This window comes from Falco peregrinus, chromosome 3, assembly GCF_023634155.1.
Source record: "Falco peregrinus isolate bFalPer1 chromosome 3, bFalPer1.pri, whole genome shotgun sequence".
NCBI classification, from domain to species: Eukaryota; Metazoa; Chordata; class Aves; order Falconiformes; family Falconidae; genus Falco; species Falco peregrinus.
In genome coordinates, this window is record NC_073723.1 from 56,684,025 (window position 1) to 56,704,698 (window position 20,674).

Below are 20,674 nucleotides of genomic sequence, written 5' to 3' on the forward strand. Positions count from 1 at the left end.
CAATATTAATTCTCCATCTATTTTTGTACTAAAAGCAATTTTCCAATTTTTTTTTTATGGGAAAGTTAATACACTGGTTACTTAATTGTCTTGCAGTGCTTTAAATGAAGATATAATTTGAGCAACCTGATGTAGTGGAAGATGTCCCTACCCATGGCAGGGGGGTTGGACTAGATGATCTTTAAAGGTCCCTTCCAACCCAAACCATACTGTGAGTCTATGATAATCAAAATACACAATTTTTTGTAAACTCTACACATGTATAAATATTTGTCAAAACTTAGCTAAAACAAAGCCCCACTAGGACACCACTTGTGACTTGAGGAATGCTTTCCTTTAAAGAACATATTTATGCCTGATTTTGCTTGTAAATTTTGCCTGTAAGATGTCTCTATTAACCAGATAAACGTGAAAAAAAAAAACAGACAACATAAATCAGGCACATGGTTTCTATACATATGCTCTCATTTGTTTACCCATTTTGGTTCTATCAGTAAGCTTTCCTCATTTCATTGTCTGACTCCCTGTGCAGCTATGAAGATACAACCTAGCAGATCTTTTTGGATGCCTTGTTGGGACACTGCAATTCACCATGTTGAGTTCATTCTTTGATTAAAAGACTACTAAACAGGTATGATTCAGACTAAAATCCCATTACATCTGAACAGCAGATTTAATTACAACTTGATACCATGTATAGTCTACCTCAATGAAAGAATATTTGGGGGCAGCAAGGTTACACGTTCTTGAAAGCTTTGCACATGTAGAAGAAAAGCAATTTAGCAAAAAGTTATTTTAATATGATTAAAGAAAGAAAACAGGATAAAATGCATGCAACAGAAATTTTTGTAGGCCAAATACCTTTTTATAAAGATGTTTGAAATGCAGCCTTCAAAATTATCTCCACCAAATTTTATAGGTTCATTTAATGCCTGTGCTCTGAGAGGGTCAACTGATGCTGTTACCGACTCATCATCAACCAGTAGATGTACTCTGAAACAACATGAATAAAAATAAGCATGAGATCTAAAGAAATAGTTATGAACCTAAATGAAATATACACAAAAAGAGAGAAGCATTTGACAGATGTGTTTTCTTGTTACATTGTAATTATGGTACAGTTTCATTAGCTTACTTCTGGGATTTTTTTAGTATGTACTCTTTTGACTGCCAGGAAACTGCTCTGCTTTTCAGCAGTAGATACTAAGCCAGAGTTGAAACTAGTACTTCAATCCTACAGTGAAATCCTGATCCAAGTGAAATTCATGAAAAAACTCTCATTGACAAATACGGGACAGGATTTCATCCTTTGTGTCAAAATGGTGCACTTAACATGTTAGCAACAACTAGTACAGATAATATTAAGTTATATATAACCCAAAGTTATAGCAAATCATTCAAAGCTTTCCACTTCAACTAACATTTATGTCATTTTATGTGTTCCAAAGAAATCAATATGATTTCAAAATCTTTCAGTATATTGTCTTTTCCAATATCTGCATAACAGATCATTATTGAAAAAGGAGACACAATATTAGCTTCTTCCCTGGGCCTTTAACCACCTATGTTACAGTAACATATGTAAAAACTATGGGAAGGGGAAGAGCTCCAAAGCTCCAGCTTTGAGCAACAGTCAAAACTCACACTATCTATAAAAGACATGCATAGTGTCTATAAAAATCTATAAAAGACATGCAGGTGTACAGCTGAAACATCACAGGGACTGACATAGACATTCATAGACCAAAAAATCTCCATTTGATTCGTTATTTCAGTATCCTTTGCTAACAGAGGCCATTTTTAGCAGTGTACCAAAAGAACAAGTCACAAAAAAATTTAATCTTCTTTCTCCAACCAAAACATAAAACAATCAGATAAAGAACTGAACTCACGTGTTGTCTGTTTTTATTACTGTCACATAATGCATTGACCCATCTTCGTATTTCTTTTTCAGTTCGATTTCCTTCTCTATCATCTTTGCAACTACAGAGCCAGGTCTCAGAAAGATGGTAAGAATATTAGGCTATAAAAGAATCCCACAAAACGATCAGGTAATTGCAAATGCCTTTAGTTCGCCTTGATATTACCATTAATACAGTTCTTAGTGGTCTCTTCTGGCAAAGAAATTTTCTTACACTAAAACTGCATTTCTCAGTCATTTAGTACCAGGTATTAAACCAAATTCTGAATGATTAGCCCAGTTCCTGTTTTAAAATACCTCTGCACTCTGAATACTAAACTGTTTTTTTAAATACTTAAGTTATTTTTACAAAAAGCAGAGGATTCAGTTCTCCACTTCTCAAATGCCTGGTGTGTGCTCATTTCTTAACTCCTCCAGCCAGCAAGAATGGGATTCTGCTTGAACTTCCCTGCTTTCTGAGGGAACATAACCAAAATCAACCGGTTTCCTCTGCATATTTCATCACGGGTGGTAACATTTCTGTGTGGGCAGAATGCCAGTATTTGCTGGGAAAATTTTCGGCCAAATGTATTAGGCAACAGTTATCTTACTGGGATGGTGGTGTTAAGTGTGCATGTGCTACTCTGCAGAAGGCTCAAGTTCAAAGTTCAGTTACTTGTCAAACTGCTTCTTGGTCCAGTGAAGAAATTGCCAGGATGCGTTTCTCTGGCTTATGATGTGCAAGATGCCATGCTCAAAAGATGATTCTAATAGCTATTTCTTGGCTTAAAAGACAGGAATCTACCTGAGACTTAGGACACAAACTGATGCCAAACTGACAGAGTCACAAACAGGCATGACTGATTCAGAAATCAAAGCAATCACATATTCTAAGTGGAACATGTTTCATACCCATAGATTGTAATTTAAGAGTGTTCCAGTCGATGACATGGTCTGAAAGCCAAAGCCAACTTGGAAATCCTTGGGAAATGGGAAACCTGCCGCACTCAGACTCAGTGTTCCCTTCTTGGAGAAAGCTGCAGATCTAACGAGCTGAAAAAGAGATAATAATGCTTTCAATGATTCTCCTTTTAATCAGAAGAAATGGCAACATGGGACAACTGCCCTACTCAACATAATTGTGACTGTCTCCAGCCAAAACCAAGCACAAGGCAAACTGCAAGTACAATTATTTCAGTACAGAACAGATTGACTGAATTGGCTTCACCAGCATTAATTATGATCTGAGAAACTCCAAAGGGAGGTGAGGCTTGCCGAGTACAATCAGCTGTTCGTCTCTAGCTACATCGGCATGATGGCTTTGAAACTTTTCACATTTGGGGACGTAAAAGTAAGCAGCTGGAGGAATGGCTCATAAGTACAGAGCTGTGCAGATGAGCTACATAACTGAAACAGTGTAAGTCATAGGACAGAATACACCTGAGCCCTTTTGAACAAAACACATTTTAATACATGAGAAGTTATACAGATACAGATGAAGAATGAAGGTCAGATCCTTTGTGGAGGGAAATGACCTGCAAAGAAATTGATCTGTGAAAGGTTTAGATACCACAAAGGGAAAGCAAGCGAGCACAAGCATTCAGTGCAGTGCCATAGGAAAAAGGGAAATGGAATCATGCACCATGTAAGTAGCAGTAAGTAGAAGCAGGATAATTTTCATCTCTGCATGCAGCATTGGTTAAGCCAACACTGAAATGTCACCTTGTCCCATTTTAAAAAGAATGTGGCAAAACTCAAGAATGCACAGAAAGTAATTATAAAACAATCAGATGAGTGGAGCAATAGCCTTAGAATGAGAGACTTCAGTGGTAGTAGTGTCTTTTAGCTCTTTCAAGAAAAAAGGTTGAGAGGTCATTTAATTAGGAAGCATAAGCACCTTGGAGAGAGGAAAGATCCCGAATAGTATTAAGTAACTTAGTATTCCGGCCTAATCAATAACAGCAACTGGAAGCCAACAAGTTTACATGGTAAATATGAATTCTTAATTGTACACAGTATTGATTAAGAAGGTGGACTATGTGCTGGAGCAAGCTATCACAATAGGGGTGGAGTCTCCTTTCTTCCATATATTTATATCAAGCCCAGCTTCTTTTATTACCGTCACATGTTAACCAAATATAATTTTTGATCTAAGTAAAACATAATGGTCCAGGATTTATAGACAGACCAGACTCCGTGAAATCCAGCAGAAGTTTTTAAGGGGTTTTGTTAGTTACCTTCCAGTCATCTGAACATTTCTTGCTGACACCAACAGTCTCGTCAAAAATAACAGATGCAGTGTTAGGGTTTTTCACATTCTTCATGCAGCCCCGGAATGGAAGTGTGGATATATTAAAGCTGGTTTCAGAGAGTACAAGGAAAAAGAGTTTAGTAGCCTGGTATTTCAAAGCACACACTATTACAATAGCCTGTAAATGCTGACAATATAAGAAATAGAAAAACAGAACAAAAGCAATCTTTCTTGCACACACATACTTCAGGCTGATCAAACCCAATCTTCAGGATACACTCCAACAGAGGTCCCACCGTTAGCCAAAAATCACAGATTATGATCATGCATTATATGCTGGTTATTTTCATATTACATAAGACACCCAGAACAAAGTGTGAAAAAAAGTGCCTAACGAAAGAGTTTAGATGGAGTTTCCATACAAACCCTGTGTATAAAAAGTCTTTTTATAGTTACTTACCGTTCCCGTAGAGTAGGTGGAATTCCACCTAAGTAGTACTTAGTGAAAAGGAAGACTTTTATGTTGGCTTTAATATCAGGACTAACGTGAACAGTATTCTTACTTCGGGCAAGCACCAAATGAATCTGAAACAGGTGAATAATAAGAATTACTTCACTGAGGAAACCCCAGAATTTAGCAGATTAAATGTACTCCCACAGAGTAGGACACAATGGAGGGTTTTTTCCTCTCCTTTTATTTACTAATGACTTAAATCCAGAACAACTGCAGTAGTTTAAAGGCACTTTGCAAAATCTGGGCATTTAGCCAGAGTAAATGCCTAAGGAAAACACTCTACTATCCAAATACAAGGTGAGGTTTTATTTTCCTCAGGAAGATTGCCCTACAAATACACCTCACCTAGGACTCAAATATTGCCTTCTATTTGCAATTGAAGATTCCGGAGCTGCTGCCTGATACAAAGACTAGGTCGATCAGCTGGCTGGAGGGAACTTCACCCAGTATGGCATAAAGATTCCCTCCAGCAGACCCTGTGACCTATACTATTTAGTTGGAGATGCAGTAAGGGGAAAAGGGAGAATCAACATGGCAGCCAAAGGTTTTAACAATGTCTATGATTTCACTCTGGTAGTGATTCAAAACAGCCGGACTGAAGCTAAGTAGACAAGCAACAACAGAAAATGATGTCTGCAAAGATCAGCCTGGCCTGAAGAAATAAACTCTCAGCTGGTTAAAAAACTTTATCTAAATATTAAACTAACATTAACAATTGCAAGGTACACAGCTCTCTTTAAATAAAGCATTGCTTTGTGAAAGTGTTTTTTCTTTGGTGGTTTCTCTGTTAAAACTGAACTTATTCACAGGAATGCACAGTAGAAAGATTAATTTTCACATGTCCAAACTAATCTCCAGCAGCTTGATGTCTCAACACAAAAGGAAAACTTCACAACTAAACTTTACAACAGGGGGTTTAGTTTCAGCTAACATGTATTTTTACAAATAATGATCACTTGATTGTTTAAGATGACATACCTGTTTATATGTTCCATCATTTACAGTTGTATTGGTTTCTATTTCTTTTGGAGGCTCAGAGCCAACTTTGTATCTAAAAACAGTATGACCATCTTTAATGAGCACGCTGATGAACTGATCCTGCAAGAAAAAGACCAAACACCAACCCAATTAAACTGCCAACGTTTCATATATATTTCACTGTCATGTGACTAATTGCAATGAAGCTATCTAGTTGCTTCAGTAAAGCTTTTGAAGGGGAAAGATAACACAAAGCAGACTAAAACTTACAATAATCAACCATAATTACTTTAAAATGTTATAAACAGATCTGGCAGCAGCTCCAAATGTATTCTCCAAATCTCTAGAGGACTTTTTGTCATTTCAAGACGTCTACTGACTTTTTATAGCATTGAGAAATTATCCTGAACGTGTCACAGTGATTGCAAACATGCCTATAATATTATTAGATAAGTAGCATCACTGCTGTTTGGAGCACCTTTGCAGGTATAAGGCACCATGTCATTTTCTAGATTCTTCCTTACTCTGTTACCACCCGTATCTAGATTTGGGAAGAGTGCACTTCCACTTTTGGAGGACTGCAATATTTCAAAATTGGTTCAATTCAAATTACATCCTCCTTGCCCACGCTCAGTTCTGAATTCTCTGCATGGCCTAATGGAGGAACTACTTGGAAGGATTTTTTTCTCAGCCTCCATAATGTGAATATTCAGTAGCCATTACAGAATCACAGAATATCTCAAGTTGGAAGGGACCCATAAGGACCATGGAGTCCAACTCCCAGCTCCTTGCAGGACTACCTAAAACTAAACTGTATGACATTAAACATGCAGCAGAATCTACTAAACTGCCACACACATGAAAATAACACTTTTAAGAAACTTCCTCACAGTTATTAGTAAATCTAACATGTTCTCAAGTAGGCAAAGTTTTAAAAAAGGTTCTTGGACAACAAAACAGACAGAAGCATTCCATGAATTACCCCATTTGCTGCAAAAAACACGATGCCTTCATCTGCAGTAGTCTCAATTGTCTGCTCATAGCGTACCCCGCTGAGGGTATTTGGTTCTTTCAGTGTGACACTGGCATAACCAGTGCCTTCAAAATAGCTTTGGTCAGTCTCTTCTTTATACCTGTAATAATTGAATGTCACAGATGTGAATATATGAGAGCAAAAACTATTACTTCATGGACTTACTGTCATTATAATTTTATAATGATAAAATTACAGAACTGTGAAACACTTCTGTGTTTATATCATACCTTCTGCAGGGTTGCACTTCAGTGGTATTGAGATTAAAAGTCCTCTTGAAGTTGTAAAGGCTGATAATATGCTCATTTAGGTTGTCTAATTCAATGCAGCCTTCATAATGAGGATAGTCTAGCTTACGTGGAGGCTGCAAAATAGTGTCATCAAAAACACTCCGTCAACATCAGCCAACAAAATTTTACATTGACATATAACTGCTAAAACTTACTGCAAATAATAATGACACAGAACATGACATTCTAAATATCACAAAACTATTATATCTTTCTATATAATATCCAAACCATCTGATACCACTCCAGGGGTACTGCAGCATGATTTAAATTGGAGTCATATGGATGGATTGGGAATAGCACTTAGCTGGGCTGGACAGGTTTCACGCTGTCCTCGGCAGATGAAATACCATCATACTCCCTGCTTTGAGTTTTAGCATTCTACAAGCTATACAGATTCTGTAGGAAGCAGCATCTCCTTACATACTGTCTATTCCTACTGACATGGATAAACTTTTACACAGCTTTTGAAAGACTGCTAGTTCCAACGTTTACTTGTAAGAACAACAGAATGATTAACATGGAAATCTCTTTAAAAGACTAAACAACTCTTTGTACCCTAAAATCTGGTGGGTATCCTCCAACATAAAAGACAACAGTGCTGGGATCAAGGTTTAAGAGAGTGTCACTGCCTCCACTGCTTGCAGTCAAAGGGCTTTCATACTCTGGAGAAGTTGATGTTGCTGCTTTGATGTAATTCAGCTTTACATACTGGTAAATCCTAAAACCAAAACAGACAGGCAAAATGTCACATCACACTAATAAAAGATGTTCTTAGCAGGTTTTGGAAAAGATTGTTGTGCACTGTGGGTCATATACCTTTCAAACTTAACTTGATCCATAACAGCTTCCTCAGTTTCGCTTTGAGTCACTAATGACTGCACATCTATTTCTACATCGCCATCTCCCAGGTTATAAACACAAGTAAGGTGACCATCTTTCACAGCCATACCAATATAGTCCTTGGAAGCCTAAGAATAGCAAAGCAAATAATCATTAATAAATGATTAATGTTAATGAGGGTATAATACAGCAGCACTTCCTTAGAGACACCATCATACTGTGCATGAGTCATAAAAAAATCTACTCACCTAATGATGAGAATTGTTATTAAGTTTATCAGTTCTGGGAAGAAAAAATTGTAATCTTGTATGTTGCACTGATTCAGTGAATATAGCTATAAATTAATTGAAAACTGGTGTGGCTATTTATTTTTATAACAACAGTAGCTAAAATAATTTTCACATTTGTAACATCTCCCAACTAAAGCCATGAAAACATGACACCTTTACTAAAAATTAGACTCAACATCTGTGAAATAAAAAACATGTTTGGAACAGCACTCAGTCAAGGACAATAGTTTCTGCTGAGGTGACTGGAAGCAGTAATTTTCCCAAACAATTCACATTTTATTTCTCCAACATACCATATTGCACAACTAACAATTAAAATGCTGACAACTGATATCCCAGGCAGATATTCAGGAGATAAAAAGCTGAAATCCAGTGTAGAACAACTACCTTTAAACAGCTTTCTGTGTATCCACAAGACTCACTACAGATACCGTACTGCTGTCAAGTAAGAAGACTTAAAAATACATAGTTTGACCACATTCAGGAAATTTTTAGAATGACTGTGCTTGAGCAAGCCTTAATGCACAAGCAGGTCTGTATTATTCTGCATATTCAGAAGAGAAAGAAATTAAGAGCTGAGGGACTGAATTTTAAAACTGAAATGATCACTTTTTTTTTAATCGACAGAGAAACTCACAGTGACTTATATTGTGGGAAGAGTCAAAGCTCTGAGTTTGTGCTGACTGCTGCAGAAACTGTCAGTTCTGACAAGACTGTGTGATGGTATCTATGCCAGAGAAGTAACTTCCAAAGGACCAAACAGCAAAGCATCAAAGGGCAAAGCAGTCAGTTAGCCAACAAGTTACTTTGCTGGTGGAGAAACGAACAAAACACTTCTGGCACTACATAATGGCAATTACAAATAAATGGGCCAAACAGTAGCTATAACCTTCAGTTAAAATAAACCATCTCCCATCTGTTTCTCAAAGCATATCGTCTGTTCTAAAAATCAGATTAAATATCAAAATATACCTACATCTTTGTTACCCAGGTACAGTACAAACTTATTTGATGCCCTCTGGGGGGTGTCTAATCTTCTCTGAGGTCTTTGGAGAAAGAAAGAAAGTGAAGTATAGCCTTTCAGATCTTCAAGGTTGCTTGGAGGTCGAACCTCTACACCAGAGCTGCCATTGAACCTCATAGGAATAGCAACCTGTTAAGAAAAACAAAATTCAGTCCATTATAACTATCTCTTGCTACTACTCCTATTTATTTCACTGTTGTCTTTAGTTGCAAAGTATCCTATTACATATCCTAGTCATGTTATAGCCATTAGTTACTACAGGCTCTGACGCTACCAAACAATATAATTAGGAAACAGACTGGATAATACCGCATTCTGTATTATCAATACTTATCACTTAACACAGCACTTTTTCAGTCCAGACATCAATTAATCAACCCTGGCCATGCCTCTGTCAAGTAATTGTTACCTTCAATACATGGACAGGGAAAGATGTGCCCTGCAGCTCTAAAGAGCAAGCCTATGCATTATTTAGATGTCAGCATACACATCCTGATGCTTCACTTAGCTGGACTTGACTATCTGTTGGAAATTATAATGCATCTCTGATATTAACAAAGACACATCCTATTACAGCTATTTACATCACTGTCACAGATTTCTCTTATCCATTTTAACTGCAGGTTATTTGTGATGATCTCAGAGATGCTTCTCAGGGACCACGCTACCCCTTCACCAACTACAGCAGCTGCTTAAATGGAGAAAGCACAGTCTAATAAGGAGGTGCTAGTAGCCAACTCATAACATCTTGGGGCAGCTATGAGATATAAGAACACATGGCTACACAACTTCTTTTGCAGTGTCAGCGTCCAACTGGCCATGTGTGGGTGAACAGCCCTGCCGCTAAGCTGCAGAGCTGACTCTGCCACTGCTGCCAAAGCCACCACAACGTACTTTGGAAGGCAAAAGGCTATTGTACAGGTAAGTATTGCAGAGATGCCCTGGGAAAAAAGCCCTGTGGGAGGAGGATGGAGCAGGATGCTGCTGCATCCACTCATTTTTGTGTATAAATTATTATGCTTCCCATCATCACAGTTACTTGAAGTGCTGGGTGGTGCTGTTGAATGACATGTATGTCTGGTCTTTCACACATATTTTGACAAAATTATTTAGAAAGAGAAAGAGGAACAAAAGTACTGCTGTGTGTCCAGACCACCGAGGTCAAGCATGATTGCAATGTTCAGTACAGACCTTATTTGCAGCATCTCTTGCCTGCTGAATCAGCTCTCTTATGCGATTTACATTCTCAGAGATGTTGCTTAGTGGCATCAGCTGTTGGTTGATACTTTCGATCTTGCTGAACAGATCTGGAAGTTTGTTTGTCAATTTTTTTACTGCAATGAAAGAAAAAATATCATTGATAGAAAGGAGGAGGAAAACAGGTATCACTACACGATTATCAGAAAAGCAGTGAGCAGGGTGACGATGGAACTGTTTTCATTAGTGCTACATTATTAGGAAGCCCTCACTGATACTAGCAGTTTATACAGAGGATGTTGTACTCCTGGAATTTCTGGCCAAAGGTATTTGCAGAAGCAGACAGAGTCAGCACTTCCAAAAATGTGTTAGATAAATGAAGGTCCAGAAGAAAAAATTAAATAGAACAGACAGGGATATGCTCTCTAACATTATTATTCAGTGACTGTGGATGCTAGGAGAGGATGAGGATAATGTACAACAGACAGGGGTCAGGCTTATGTGCATTCCCTGAGTAGCGTCTCCAGCTGCCACAGCTGGAGAGTAAATACTGCAGCAGGCAGACCACTGGCCTGAGCAAGTAGGGCATGTCTTGTATTCTTGTGTCAGGGTTGCTAGCCAGCACAATTCAGTAGTGAGCCTTATAGTATCTGGGCAGGCTTATTTCAGGAGAAAAGGAGATACTATGAGAATTTCAACTTTCATTAAAACAGGAAACAATTTTTCACCTCCACTGATTGCAAAATAATAGCCTGAAAGTATTAGCAGACTGAAATCCTATGATACGGAAAGCAGATAAAAAGAAATCCAGAGCTATTATTTTTCTAAATATGACTTCTAAGCTGGTCTTGTAACTGCAGGGATGACTTATGCCTCTGCAATAACATGCAGGGCTAGCTCTTGTATTTATCTTACTCAAAATGTTTTCTCTCACTTGACTATCAGACAAAGTTGCTGAAAAGATAAAAAAGACGCTTCTTGGGATTGTGATTGTCGCTTGTTTTGTATTCAATGCATGCTTTATGCAATGCATTTTACTTTCAGCTAACAGACATCTAGCCTAAGCTAACTGTCTAGGTCCCTTTCTAGACAGTGCAGTAGAAGATCACAGAACCACAGAGTGGCTGAGGTTGGCAGGGACCTCTGGAGGTCATATTGTTCTACACCTGTGCTCAAGCACAGCCACCTAGAGCCAGTTGCCCAGAATCATGTCTAGATGGCTTCTGAATATCTCCAAGGATGGAGACTCCACACCCTGCCTGGGAAACCTGTGCCAGTGCTCGGTCACCCTCACAGTATCAAAAAGTGTTTCTTGATGTTCAGAGGGAACCTTCTGCATTTCAGCCTTTGCCTCAAGGGCACATTGCTGGCTCATGTATAACTTGCTGTCTACCAGGACCTTCCTCTTCTGCAAAGCTGCTTTCAAGCTTGCCCGCCCCCCAGCATACACTGGTGCCTGGGACTGTTTCTCCTTAGGAGCAGGACTTCTCCTTGAACCCTCATGAGGTTCCCATCAGGCCATTTCTGCAGCCTGTTGAAGTCTGTCTGAATGGCAGCATGACCCTCTGCTGTATCAGCTACTCCTCCCAGTTTTGTGTCATTAGCAAGTTTGCTGAGGGTATGCTCTGTCCCTTCATCCAGATCATTACTGAAGATGTTAAATGGGATTGGACCCAGCACTGAACGCTGGGGTACCCTGCTAGTCACTGGCCTCCAAGTCTTTAGACACCAGCCATGGTATCACCTTTTAACACATACTACAGGATGGCCTGAGTCATCTTCTGCTGTGCCAGTCCCTTTCTACTGGCAATAAAGGAAGCTCAGAACACTAGCTTAGGCTAGGTGCTTAACTTCTGGATGACTAATATTTCTGCTGCAAAACTGACAATGTTCACTTAACAGTGACTTGGCAAGTCTCAGATAGCTCCTGCAATACCTGAATTGTTTGCCTCCATCAGTGCTTTACTGAAGCCAGCACTCTGTACGCTTCCATAGGTACTCTTCATTTTTTCCACATCTGCTTGCATTGGGAGCAGTTCATCCAATACATTAGTTGTGACATCCTTGGCATTTTTTACCATGTCCTTTGCATTGGTAATGATGCTGTCGATATCATCTGAAACACACACAAATGCATATGCAGATTCTTATAGTCATAGATGAAAGAGGCAAAACTGAAGTGATCAGTAAGTAACTAACCTCTGTTTATCCCATTGAGATTATTCTGAAGAGTGACAAGATCAATTTGCAGTGTATTCTTCTTTCCATCAGTGACATCAAGTCTTTGCTTTATGTCTCCAAGGGTTGGACCAATAGCTGCAAAACAGTGAATGCCCTGTGTGAATTTTAAACAAAATACCACCTTCCTGTTGGACAGGTGGTGTCACAGCACCAGCCTGCACTCTTGCACAGCTCGTGTTGCCGCTGAGCATTGAGTGCACTGCAAAACAAGTACAAGGCAGAGGATTTGCTGGACAGGGCTACTGCAAAGGTGTATAGCATAGCAGAAGTAGGGAATCTACTTTCTTGCCTTTTTGCCATTGGAAAAAACCATCACAAGAGGTCCCATTATAATAGAACTAGCCTCTTCTGGTTAAATATGTTCTGCAGAGCTTTGCTGAACTGTGAAAATTTTTGGTTCAATGAAAGCTTCTCATGCTGGGCCAACACGTCTACTATCATTTTCTTGGTACCTTGCAATGTCTTTTCAGTCTCCTGTGCTTGATTCAAGAGAGTACTGCTCTCAGTTTTTAACCTTGCAGCTTTTCCTGATAGATCTTCTCTCTTCACAGTCTGGTAACAGAAGCATGGTACTGTAAGATTGCTTTAATAATATTAAAATTTAAAGAGTAAAAGAGATAGCCCAATCCAGTTTAAAAAAACAACTCTACAAGGGCAGAGATTTCATGTGAAGATAATCTTTAGCAACAGTTAGCAAGATTAACTTGAGCATAACACAGCCTTGGTCTTCAGCAAACTTCAGAGAAATTTTTGGGGCGTTAGGAAGAAATTATTAGCACACAGCTGTTGGATGCTACTCCTCTGCTGAAGAGCTTGTGGGTATGACTAGTGCAAAGTAAAAAAGAATACCTGAAATCACCTTCAGTGATTACTGGGCTTGCCTTATGCAGATCTATTTATTTTGCACTGAAAGGAACAGTTAGTATTCATAGGGACAGCCACATCAGAGAGGCGGTACCCAGCCTATTTAGTACTGAACAAGACTAATTCATGAACATGAAGAATAGGAACTCATATAATGGCCACAGACAAATAAGGCATGCGAAGACACAGAGCTCTTTGATTTGGGTGCCTCTCTGACAGTTAAAAAAATAAAATAAATCTAGCTGTAGCAAATTTACTATCATTTGGCCACTTATGGGTACTTACCGATAAAGCTGAGTCAGCTGCATTCCCAGCTTTGCTGGCTGCTTCCTCTGCCGCTTTCATGGCGTTAATAATGTTGTCATAGGCAGTAGAAGCTTCCACAGCACAGCCTACCAACTCGTCCTTCCTGGCACTGTTCTTTATTCTGTGGGAAACAGGGTGAAAAATGCAGCGTTCTGCAAAGACTTTGAGAAGTATTCTGAACAGACCTGAACTCAGTATTTTCTAAGTAACACCAGTACAGAAAATGTTTTTCAGTTAGATCTGTAATTTCATTCCAAAAAAAATCACACTGGGAGGCATACCAATATGAAAAAATTCTTCAGAAGATGGGATAAGTTCAAGCGTGCGGAAAAGCACAACTGTGGGTCTCCAAAGCAGTCTTTACATGATTAAGATAGGGAGAATGCACCAAGACACAAGGTCAGTAAGCCACCTCGATCACAGCCCCCCAGATACACTTCAGTTCAGGGAGTTCAGAGAACTGCAGCTTCCAGATCGCCTCTGGCTGTTTCAACATCCTGCAGGAGTGGCACATGGGGCACAAGATGGAACAACTACAAGACCTCTTGTGTTTTCCCCAAGAACCAGTACAGGAGCTCTGGAATCAGAAACAACACACAAAATCTCTTCTACTTACTCCTTGTGAGCTACGCAACTGCCCAGTAGTAGCCGCCTTGTATTTATGAGAACAGTGTCTTGTTAACTGAAAAAAAAATCACTCTGAAAACTAACAAAAAATAGATGATTTTTTTTTTTTAGCAAAGAATTTTCCAGCTGAGTTAGGTATTTTTTAATCTAACTTTTTGAGAGTTTCTAGTTGGTGTACTGACAAAATGGAAACAATTTACATAGCAAAGAAAAATAAAAATCAGCATTTCGCTTTTTAAATTTTGTTCTGATGTACTGTAGAAGGCCTCCAAAACCTCATTCATAATTCCCTCTCCATTACTTTTACTTTACCATGGAAACACTTGATTCAAATGAAGTTTATAATATTTTTGCCTTTCTAGAAGATTCCTTGAAAGATGAGAAAACTATAGGAAGTCTTTTCCTCACTAATGCTAAACAGTTGTGTCTGAAGACTGCCAAGATAGCATTTCTTCCAATTATTTGCCCTAATTCATTGACATCATAAAAGTATCCCTGAGTACGAGTACAGGAAATAATACTAAGACAGACATATTCTAAACATCTTCCCACTCTATACATGAGGGCTTTTTCTTGTTAGTAAGAAGTTAATGAAGTGTTAGTGCAGTAATGCAAAAGTGTATTATGGGAGTCCTCACTTCCGGGGGAAAAAAAAACCCAAGAAAAATACAGGAAGACCTGGTTTCTGGGGAAAAAAGAAAAGAAAACATCTGTACATCATGAAGAAGCAGAAAAAAACAAACTGATTTTCTTTCTAACTTTGCAAATGGCCATTAAATCAAGTGAAGTTACAGACAGAGCATTGCAACCATGGATGTTATGTACAAAAATTGCTCATTTACAGGAATGGCAACGTACTCTTCCAGCTGTTTTGCCAAGTCTTGCAAAGATTTGGCGTGTTCTTCAGCCCTCACCACCAACGGTTCTTTGCTTGCTGATAAGGAGTGATTTGTCAGCTTTTCATTCATATCTTTCCTTGCTCCATCCAGCTGAGCAGCCAGGCTTTCATATTCCTATGGGTTTATAAAGAAAAAAGTGTATTTATATATACACGCATGATTTTGTTCTTGTCTCCTTCAGTACTGCATATACTTTGCATCAGAGGAGATCAAGGGGAAAAAAATTCCCTTCCAACTTACCCTGCAAGTTACTGGAAACAACTGCTAAGTCATTACATTATGCTTCCAGACCCATTAGGTAAAAATCGAGTCAGACCAAAGACCATTCTACCCCGGTATCCTGTCTCTGACAGTGGCTAAAGCAATCGCCCAGAAAGAAATACAAGAATAGCACAATCACTTATGGTATGTCTCACAGATATTCTCCCAAACTCTGATATCTGCAGCTCAGACACCACAACCCTCAACAAGCTGCTCTTACAGAAACCTGTGTAGGCAGGCTCCTCTCGCACCCAGGATAGGCTGTGAGACCCTTCCCTTTTGGTGAGGCCCAGATACGCCTGTTGTCCTAGCCACTGAGCTATGCTACCCATTACAGTGACAGCAAGATAGTGGGATTTTAAACCCTAATTTAAGAATGTCAGTTATACCTCTTTGCTCTTTTGCAATAATCCAAGTACACTATTAGCTTGTGTCAGGGAAGACCGGGCAGAGTTCAGAATATCCAAGATACCGTTCTGTTGTACATTTGTCTCCTCAATCTGTTTCTGAGGAAAAATAAAAGGTTGAATACCATGTGATTGAGTTAAAAATGAGACGCAGGGAAAACCGTATCTACCTAAAATCTAGTTTGCAGTAGGATTTATGAAAGGTGCTATCACTTTGTTAATCAGATGCCTATACTGTTTAGGAACTAATGCTATGCTACTGATTAGAAGGGTGAGAAAACTTGGGAGTCTGCAGTAGCATAGCATACAGCTGGCAGCAGCCTACAGTGGCTCAGTAATTAGCACTCAAAGCAAAAGTAGTACAGGTCAGCTGAGATGAACTGTCAGGGCAGGCCATCTAAGTGTCTGATCTCTCAAACCTGGAAACTAAAAACAGATCCCTGGTGACTACCCTGATCTTTGCATTCTTTCAAAGGCAGAAATAAAATGATTACGCTATCCCTTCATCTGGGGATCTTACCAGAAAGGGGGGGGTGAATTCTCACCACCTTATCCTCTTGAAAGCTCTGAGGGGAATGAAGCTCCTTGGTCTAGAGCAGCCCTGTGACAATCCACAGTGTAGCCCTAGGGCAATGGCACACCACAAACACAGCCAGACAAGTGGTGTTGCAGGTAAGGATGCGTTAGGTCTCTTCAGTTGGGTTTCTATCGTTGTAATCTGTCAAATCTCTCTCTACCAGAGAAGTGTATCAGGAGATTTATGACTTGTACAGATGAGTCCATCTTTTAAAACAACCATGCATAGATATGTGCCACACATATTGTACAGTCCATGCACATAAAGGTATAATTAAATACTGAAAAGGACAGTTAAATGTAGAAATTCTTTTGTTCGAGCAGTGTTAGCAAACTGGATAGACGTAAGTGTGCTAAAACAGTGATGTATTTCAGCAAACCCACAATTAATTTAAAAGAATGGGTCCTGCAGCAAACTATTATTTTATATATATATTAAATAATCATTTATAAATAAATTATTATTTATTATTTCTTGTACTATTTCAGCAGCTCTAAAAATTAAGCACTGCTCAGAAATGACAGCTATTTCTTGCCACCTTTCTGATAGGATCACAGAAGCACTTCCATAAAATATTAATCCCAAATAATTTAACAGTCTTGCCCACATTATTGCTCCAGTCTTTCATGGCTGTTAAAAACAAATACTTTAAGCAACTCACTACGAAAAATACACCAGCATCAGGAATTTGATCTAGAATAGGAAACAAAAAGGCCAGTGGCAGCTGAAAAGAAGTACCAGGCAGAGACGCTCCTTCCCTGCTCTCATCAGAGCTATGTCTGGGTCATACTGTCCTGGTCACACAAACAGTTCACAAGTGGGCATAGACTACATTTATACCTGTCCATACATATATCAAAAGATGGAAAGGCACCTTGGAGAAAGTCTGAAGAATTACTGCTACTTGGTTTTGCAAGGTAAAAAGCAGCAATCAAAAGTACTTCTTCTGCCCTGAGGTTTAACTTTCTTCTCCTGAACCCCAACAGTACCTTGATGTCTTCCAACAGGACTCCATTATCTCTGTTTAAGTTTTCAGCCTGCTTGATTTGTCCCGTCGCCTCATTCAGAGCTTCACGAAGGTCAGTGATTTTGGATTCATATTCATTCAATGAATCCCTCACACTTTTAATAAGCCCATGATTTTCCTGGTGGTACTTTTGTAGTTCATTCTTAATACGTGCCAGTACTGCAGTATCAGGACCAGAAATAAAAGTTTTGTTCAGAGAAGAAGGGAACCAGAACAAACTTACTTCAAAAGGGCTTGACATTTAGTATTAGAAAGCTGTGGTTATCTGAAATACTGAGCATCCTTTGCAGTGCTAATTTCAGTGATACTATAGCAGAGATGTTATTCAGCATCTCACTGGATCAAATCTGCTCACTGGTTTGCTGCTGCAGACACAGAGCACAAATAAACATTTATATGGCTCTTTCTAAATTAAGTAAGGATGAAGTCAATCTGCAAACACTGAATTATTTTCTTTTCTTATATGGAACAAACACAATTTCACCAAAAATTTCATCTACAATGTGGACATCTACATCTGTGCTAGTCACCAAAGCTTCCTCTGTAATCAATAGAGAGAGAGGGGCACATTTAATCTCGAAGAAGGTAGAAACAAAACAGGTCAAATGAATCACACTCTTAAGAGTGCCCATTTCACTGCCTACAAAATAGGATACAGAAGGGTTACTTTCTAGACATAGCTATCAAAGTCCAAAGTTAAGGGAAATTACTATCACTTGTAAGGTCTTTCACATTCCTCAGCTATGCCCCTGGTTAGGAGATAAGCCTGTGACTTTGCTGTTCTTGCTGTCTCGTCTGGAATCAGGTTTCTGAATGCCCCAGTCAAACACTTGCAGAGAACATAAAAAGAAGTACAACTAGTGCAACTAGAACTTCTAAACTTAATCTTTGTATGATCTGACCCTTGGAATATTCCAGCAGCTTTTGAAAATTTGTTGTTAAATTACACCTGTAATTTCTCTAAAATAGCTGTATGTACCATAGCCTATAGATTACAATACACAGAAGCACTGCGTAAGTGTATTAGGATCAGTTACATCTTTATTTTACTGAGACTGATCTTGTTATGAAAGTTCTACTGGGTTTCTCCCCCAGCTCAATTCTGTTTCTTCAGTAACAAACTAAAAATGCCTTTAAATCCACTCCAAAACTATCACTTTCCTGTTGACTATTGACTGCTACAGATCCCAGGGATACATTGCAAAATACCCCTCCCTGCACTCCATCCCAATCAACCAATAATGCTTCAGATTTAAGGTCGATCTTGAGAGTAAGAAGCTGAAATAACAAGCCCTTACACAGCTGAGCTTCTGTTCGCTCCTTCTCTGCCTCTGCTTGAAGTTGGCCAAAATTGCGGTTTCGCATCTCTGTCATCATGCGTTGAGCTTCAGCCAGTTCTTTGGCAGCATCTCCCAAGGGCAAGTTGTTACCTTCTACATTTGTACCAGCTATTTGTTCCAAGAGCACTGAAAAATGTATTGTCAAAGTCAAGAGAGAAGATGTGCTCAAGAGTATGCAAAATACACAAGTGACAGGGCCTGGTTTTTTCCCCAAAACCCCATGCCTATTCCTGAATTCCTTAATGAAGCAGATCCATTTTTAATTAAATGTATTAAGCTGAAAAGCATCCCATGTCACACAATCAGAGCTAGTAAGATGGCACTGGGCTTGAAATTTGTCCCAAATGACCAAGTTCACAGCGATAATTTTAAGATTCTAACTTTAAAGAGCCTATGATAGCAACCCAGATGAAAGTAAATTTGTTGCTCTAAATGTCCCTGTGGTAAAGCTTCTCTGTCCCTATTCACTACATCGGGAAGGCAGGCTCCTAAACTAGCATTATATATTAGATTTCTAATAGGAAGAGTGAATTCCACAGCTATGTCTAAATTCTGATTTATAAAGTTTTCTAATGAAACCTCTCATGCTTAATTAAGAATATTGTAAATAAACTGAAAAGATTCCATAAACCAAAACATGTTATAGAGTTAGAAACTATTTTTACCTTGTATATTGTTGACAACTATTTGTATGTGTGAAACCAAATTCTTTCCTTTCTGATGAGTTTGGCCGAAATTATTAAATAATCTCTCTGCTGCTTTGTAGTTCATTTCAGCCTACCAAGGGAAAAAACAGATTAGATTAAAAATATCTTGATACAGCATGCATATTATCAAGAGATGTGTATTTTGAAATTGATTTAGTAAGTCACCTTTTCCTGGAGAGTATTTACTTCATGATTTAGGTTAATGAATTCTGTCTCCAACTCATCTACCTTTGAACCTTGATTACGAACAACAGAATGGTAATTCTTCAATAAGACCTGAAAAGAAAGGAAAACAATATTTCCAATACATCACTCACACAGAGGAGACAAAAAGCAAAAATTCATGGGGTTAGATCTTTACCCAAGGTAAATAAAAGCAGCATTACTGACATGAAGGCTGACCAATTGCTGCCCAAAACCTGGGCTTTTTTATCTGTGTATATAGCAACTGCTATTCCAACCACAGAACATTTTTTAGGATCAATTTTGGTATTGGAAATTGGAATGTTGGCGGTTTTTGGTAATGCAGAGACATGAAGTGCTGGAAAAAGGCAGAGCTATAGGGAAAAATCAAGGAGATGGCTTTCAGGGTAAGTAGGCCTCAGAAAAAGCAGAGATACTGATTCTCTTTCAGAGCATGACATAAAAACTTCTGTCTTCTAACAGGTGAAGCCCCATGCTGTCAGCACCTGGTATTTGAAATCAAAAGTTGATGTATGTTTCCTTGCAAGCTGACAAAAAGATGGCATAAGTTCCTAGGTTCAGCTCTTACCTGCTTAATCTGAAATCCACTCTTCTGTTTCTGTATGCCTACCTTTAAGTCTTGGATGCGTGTTTCAAGACGTCTCATCTGCTCCAGTGTGTGGGTACCCGCATGGACATTTTGCAGTTGAGACTTAATCAGCTGAAGCTCGTCACCTATTGTGCTCAAATCCTTCAGCAGTGTAATTACACAGCTATCACAAGCTGGAAGGAACATGAGCAAAGGAAAACAATACGTATTATTGATATTTGGTGCAGAGAATATTTCGCTGAGTACATTAATAAACAAGATGCAATGGAAACACTTTGACAGTTGTCACCTGGTGCCACCTGAAG

General features: G+C 38.8%; 1 protein-coding gene across 1 annotated transcript in view; it reads right to left on the minus strand.

Moving 5' to 3' along the window:
• The window catches only part of LAMA3 (laminin subunit alpha 3), a 123,068-nt gene that overhangs the window by 10,873 nt on the left and 91,521 nt on the right, over positions 1-20,674 (minus strand). The window contains exons 46-68 of the mRNA XM_055800349.1: positions 20,391-20,542; positions 19,742-19,852; positions 19,535-19,646; positions 18,828-18,995; positions 17,492-17,688; positions 15,908-16,024; positions 15,217-15,371; positions 13,711-13,852; positions 13,014-13,113; positions 12,520-12,636; positions 12,257-12,436; positions 10,315-10,457; positions 9,076-9,252; positions 7,786-7,937; positions 7,525-7,687; positions 6,907-7,040; positions 6,626-6,776; positions 5,644-5,763; positions 4,612-4,736; positions 4,138-4,258; positions 2,813-2,953; positions 1,893-2,023; positions 862-993 (exon numbers count right to left, since the gene is read on the minus strand). Of these exons, the coding sequence (XP_055656324.1) occupies positions 862-993; positions 1,893-2,023; positions 2,813-2,953; positions 4,138-4,258; positions 4,612-4,736; positions 5,644-5,763; positions 6,626-6,776; positions 6,907-7,040; positions 7,525-7,687; positions 7,786-7,937; positions 9,076-9,252; positions 10,315-10,457; positions 12,257-12,436; positions 12,520-12,636; positions 13,014-13,113; positions 13,711-13,852; positions 15,217-15,371; positions 15,908-16,024; positions 17,492-17,688; positions 18,828-18,995; positions 19,535-19,646; positions 19,742-19,852; positions 20,391-20,542 (3,241 nt within the window). The remainder of the gene's footprint in view (positions 1-861; positions 994-1,892; positions 2,024-2,812; positions 2,954-4,137; positions 4,259-4,611; positions 4,737-5,643; positions 5,764-6,625; positions 6,777-6,906; positions 7,041-7,524; positions 7,688-7,785; positions 7,938-9,075; positions 9,253-10,314; positions 10,458-12,256; positions 12,437-12,519; positions 12,637-13,013; positions 13,114-13,710; positions 13,853-15,216; positions 15,372-15,907; positions 16,025-17,491; positions 17,689-18,827; positions 18,996-19,534; positions 19,647-19,741; positions 19,853-20,390; positions 20,543-20,674) is intronic.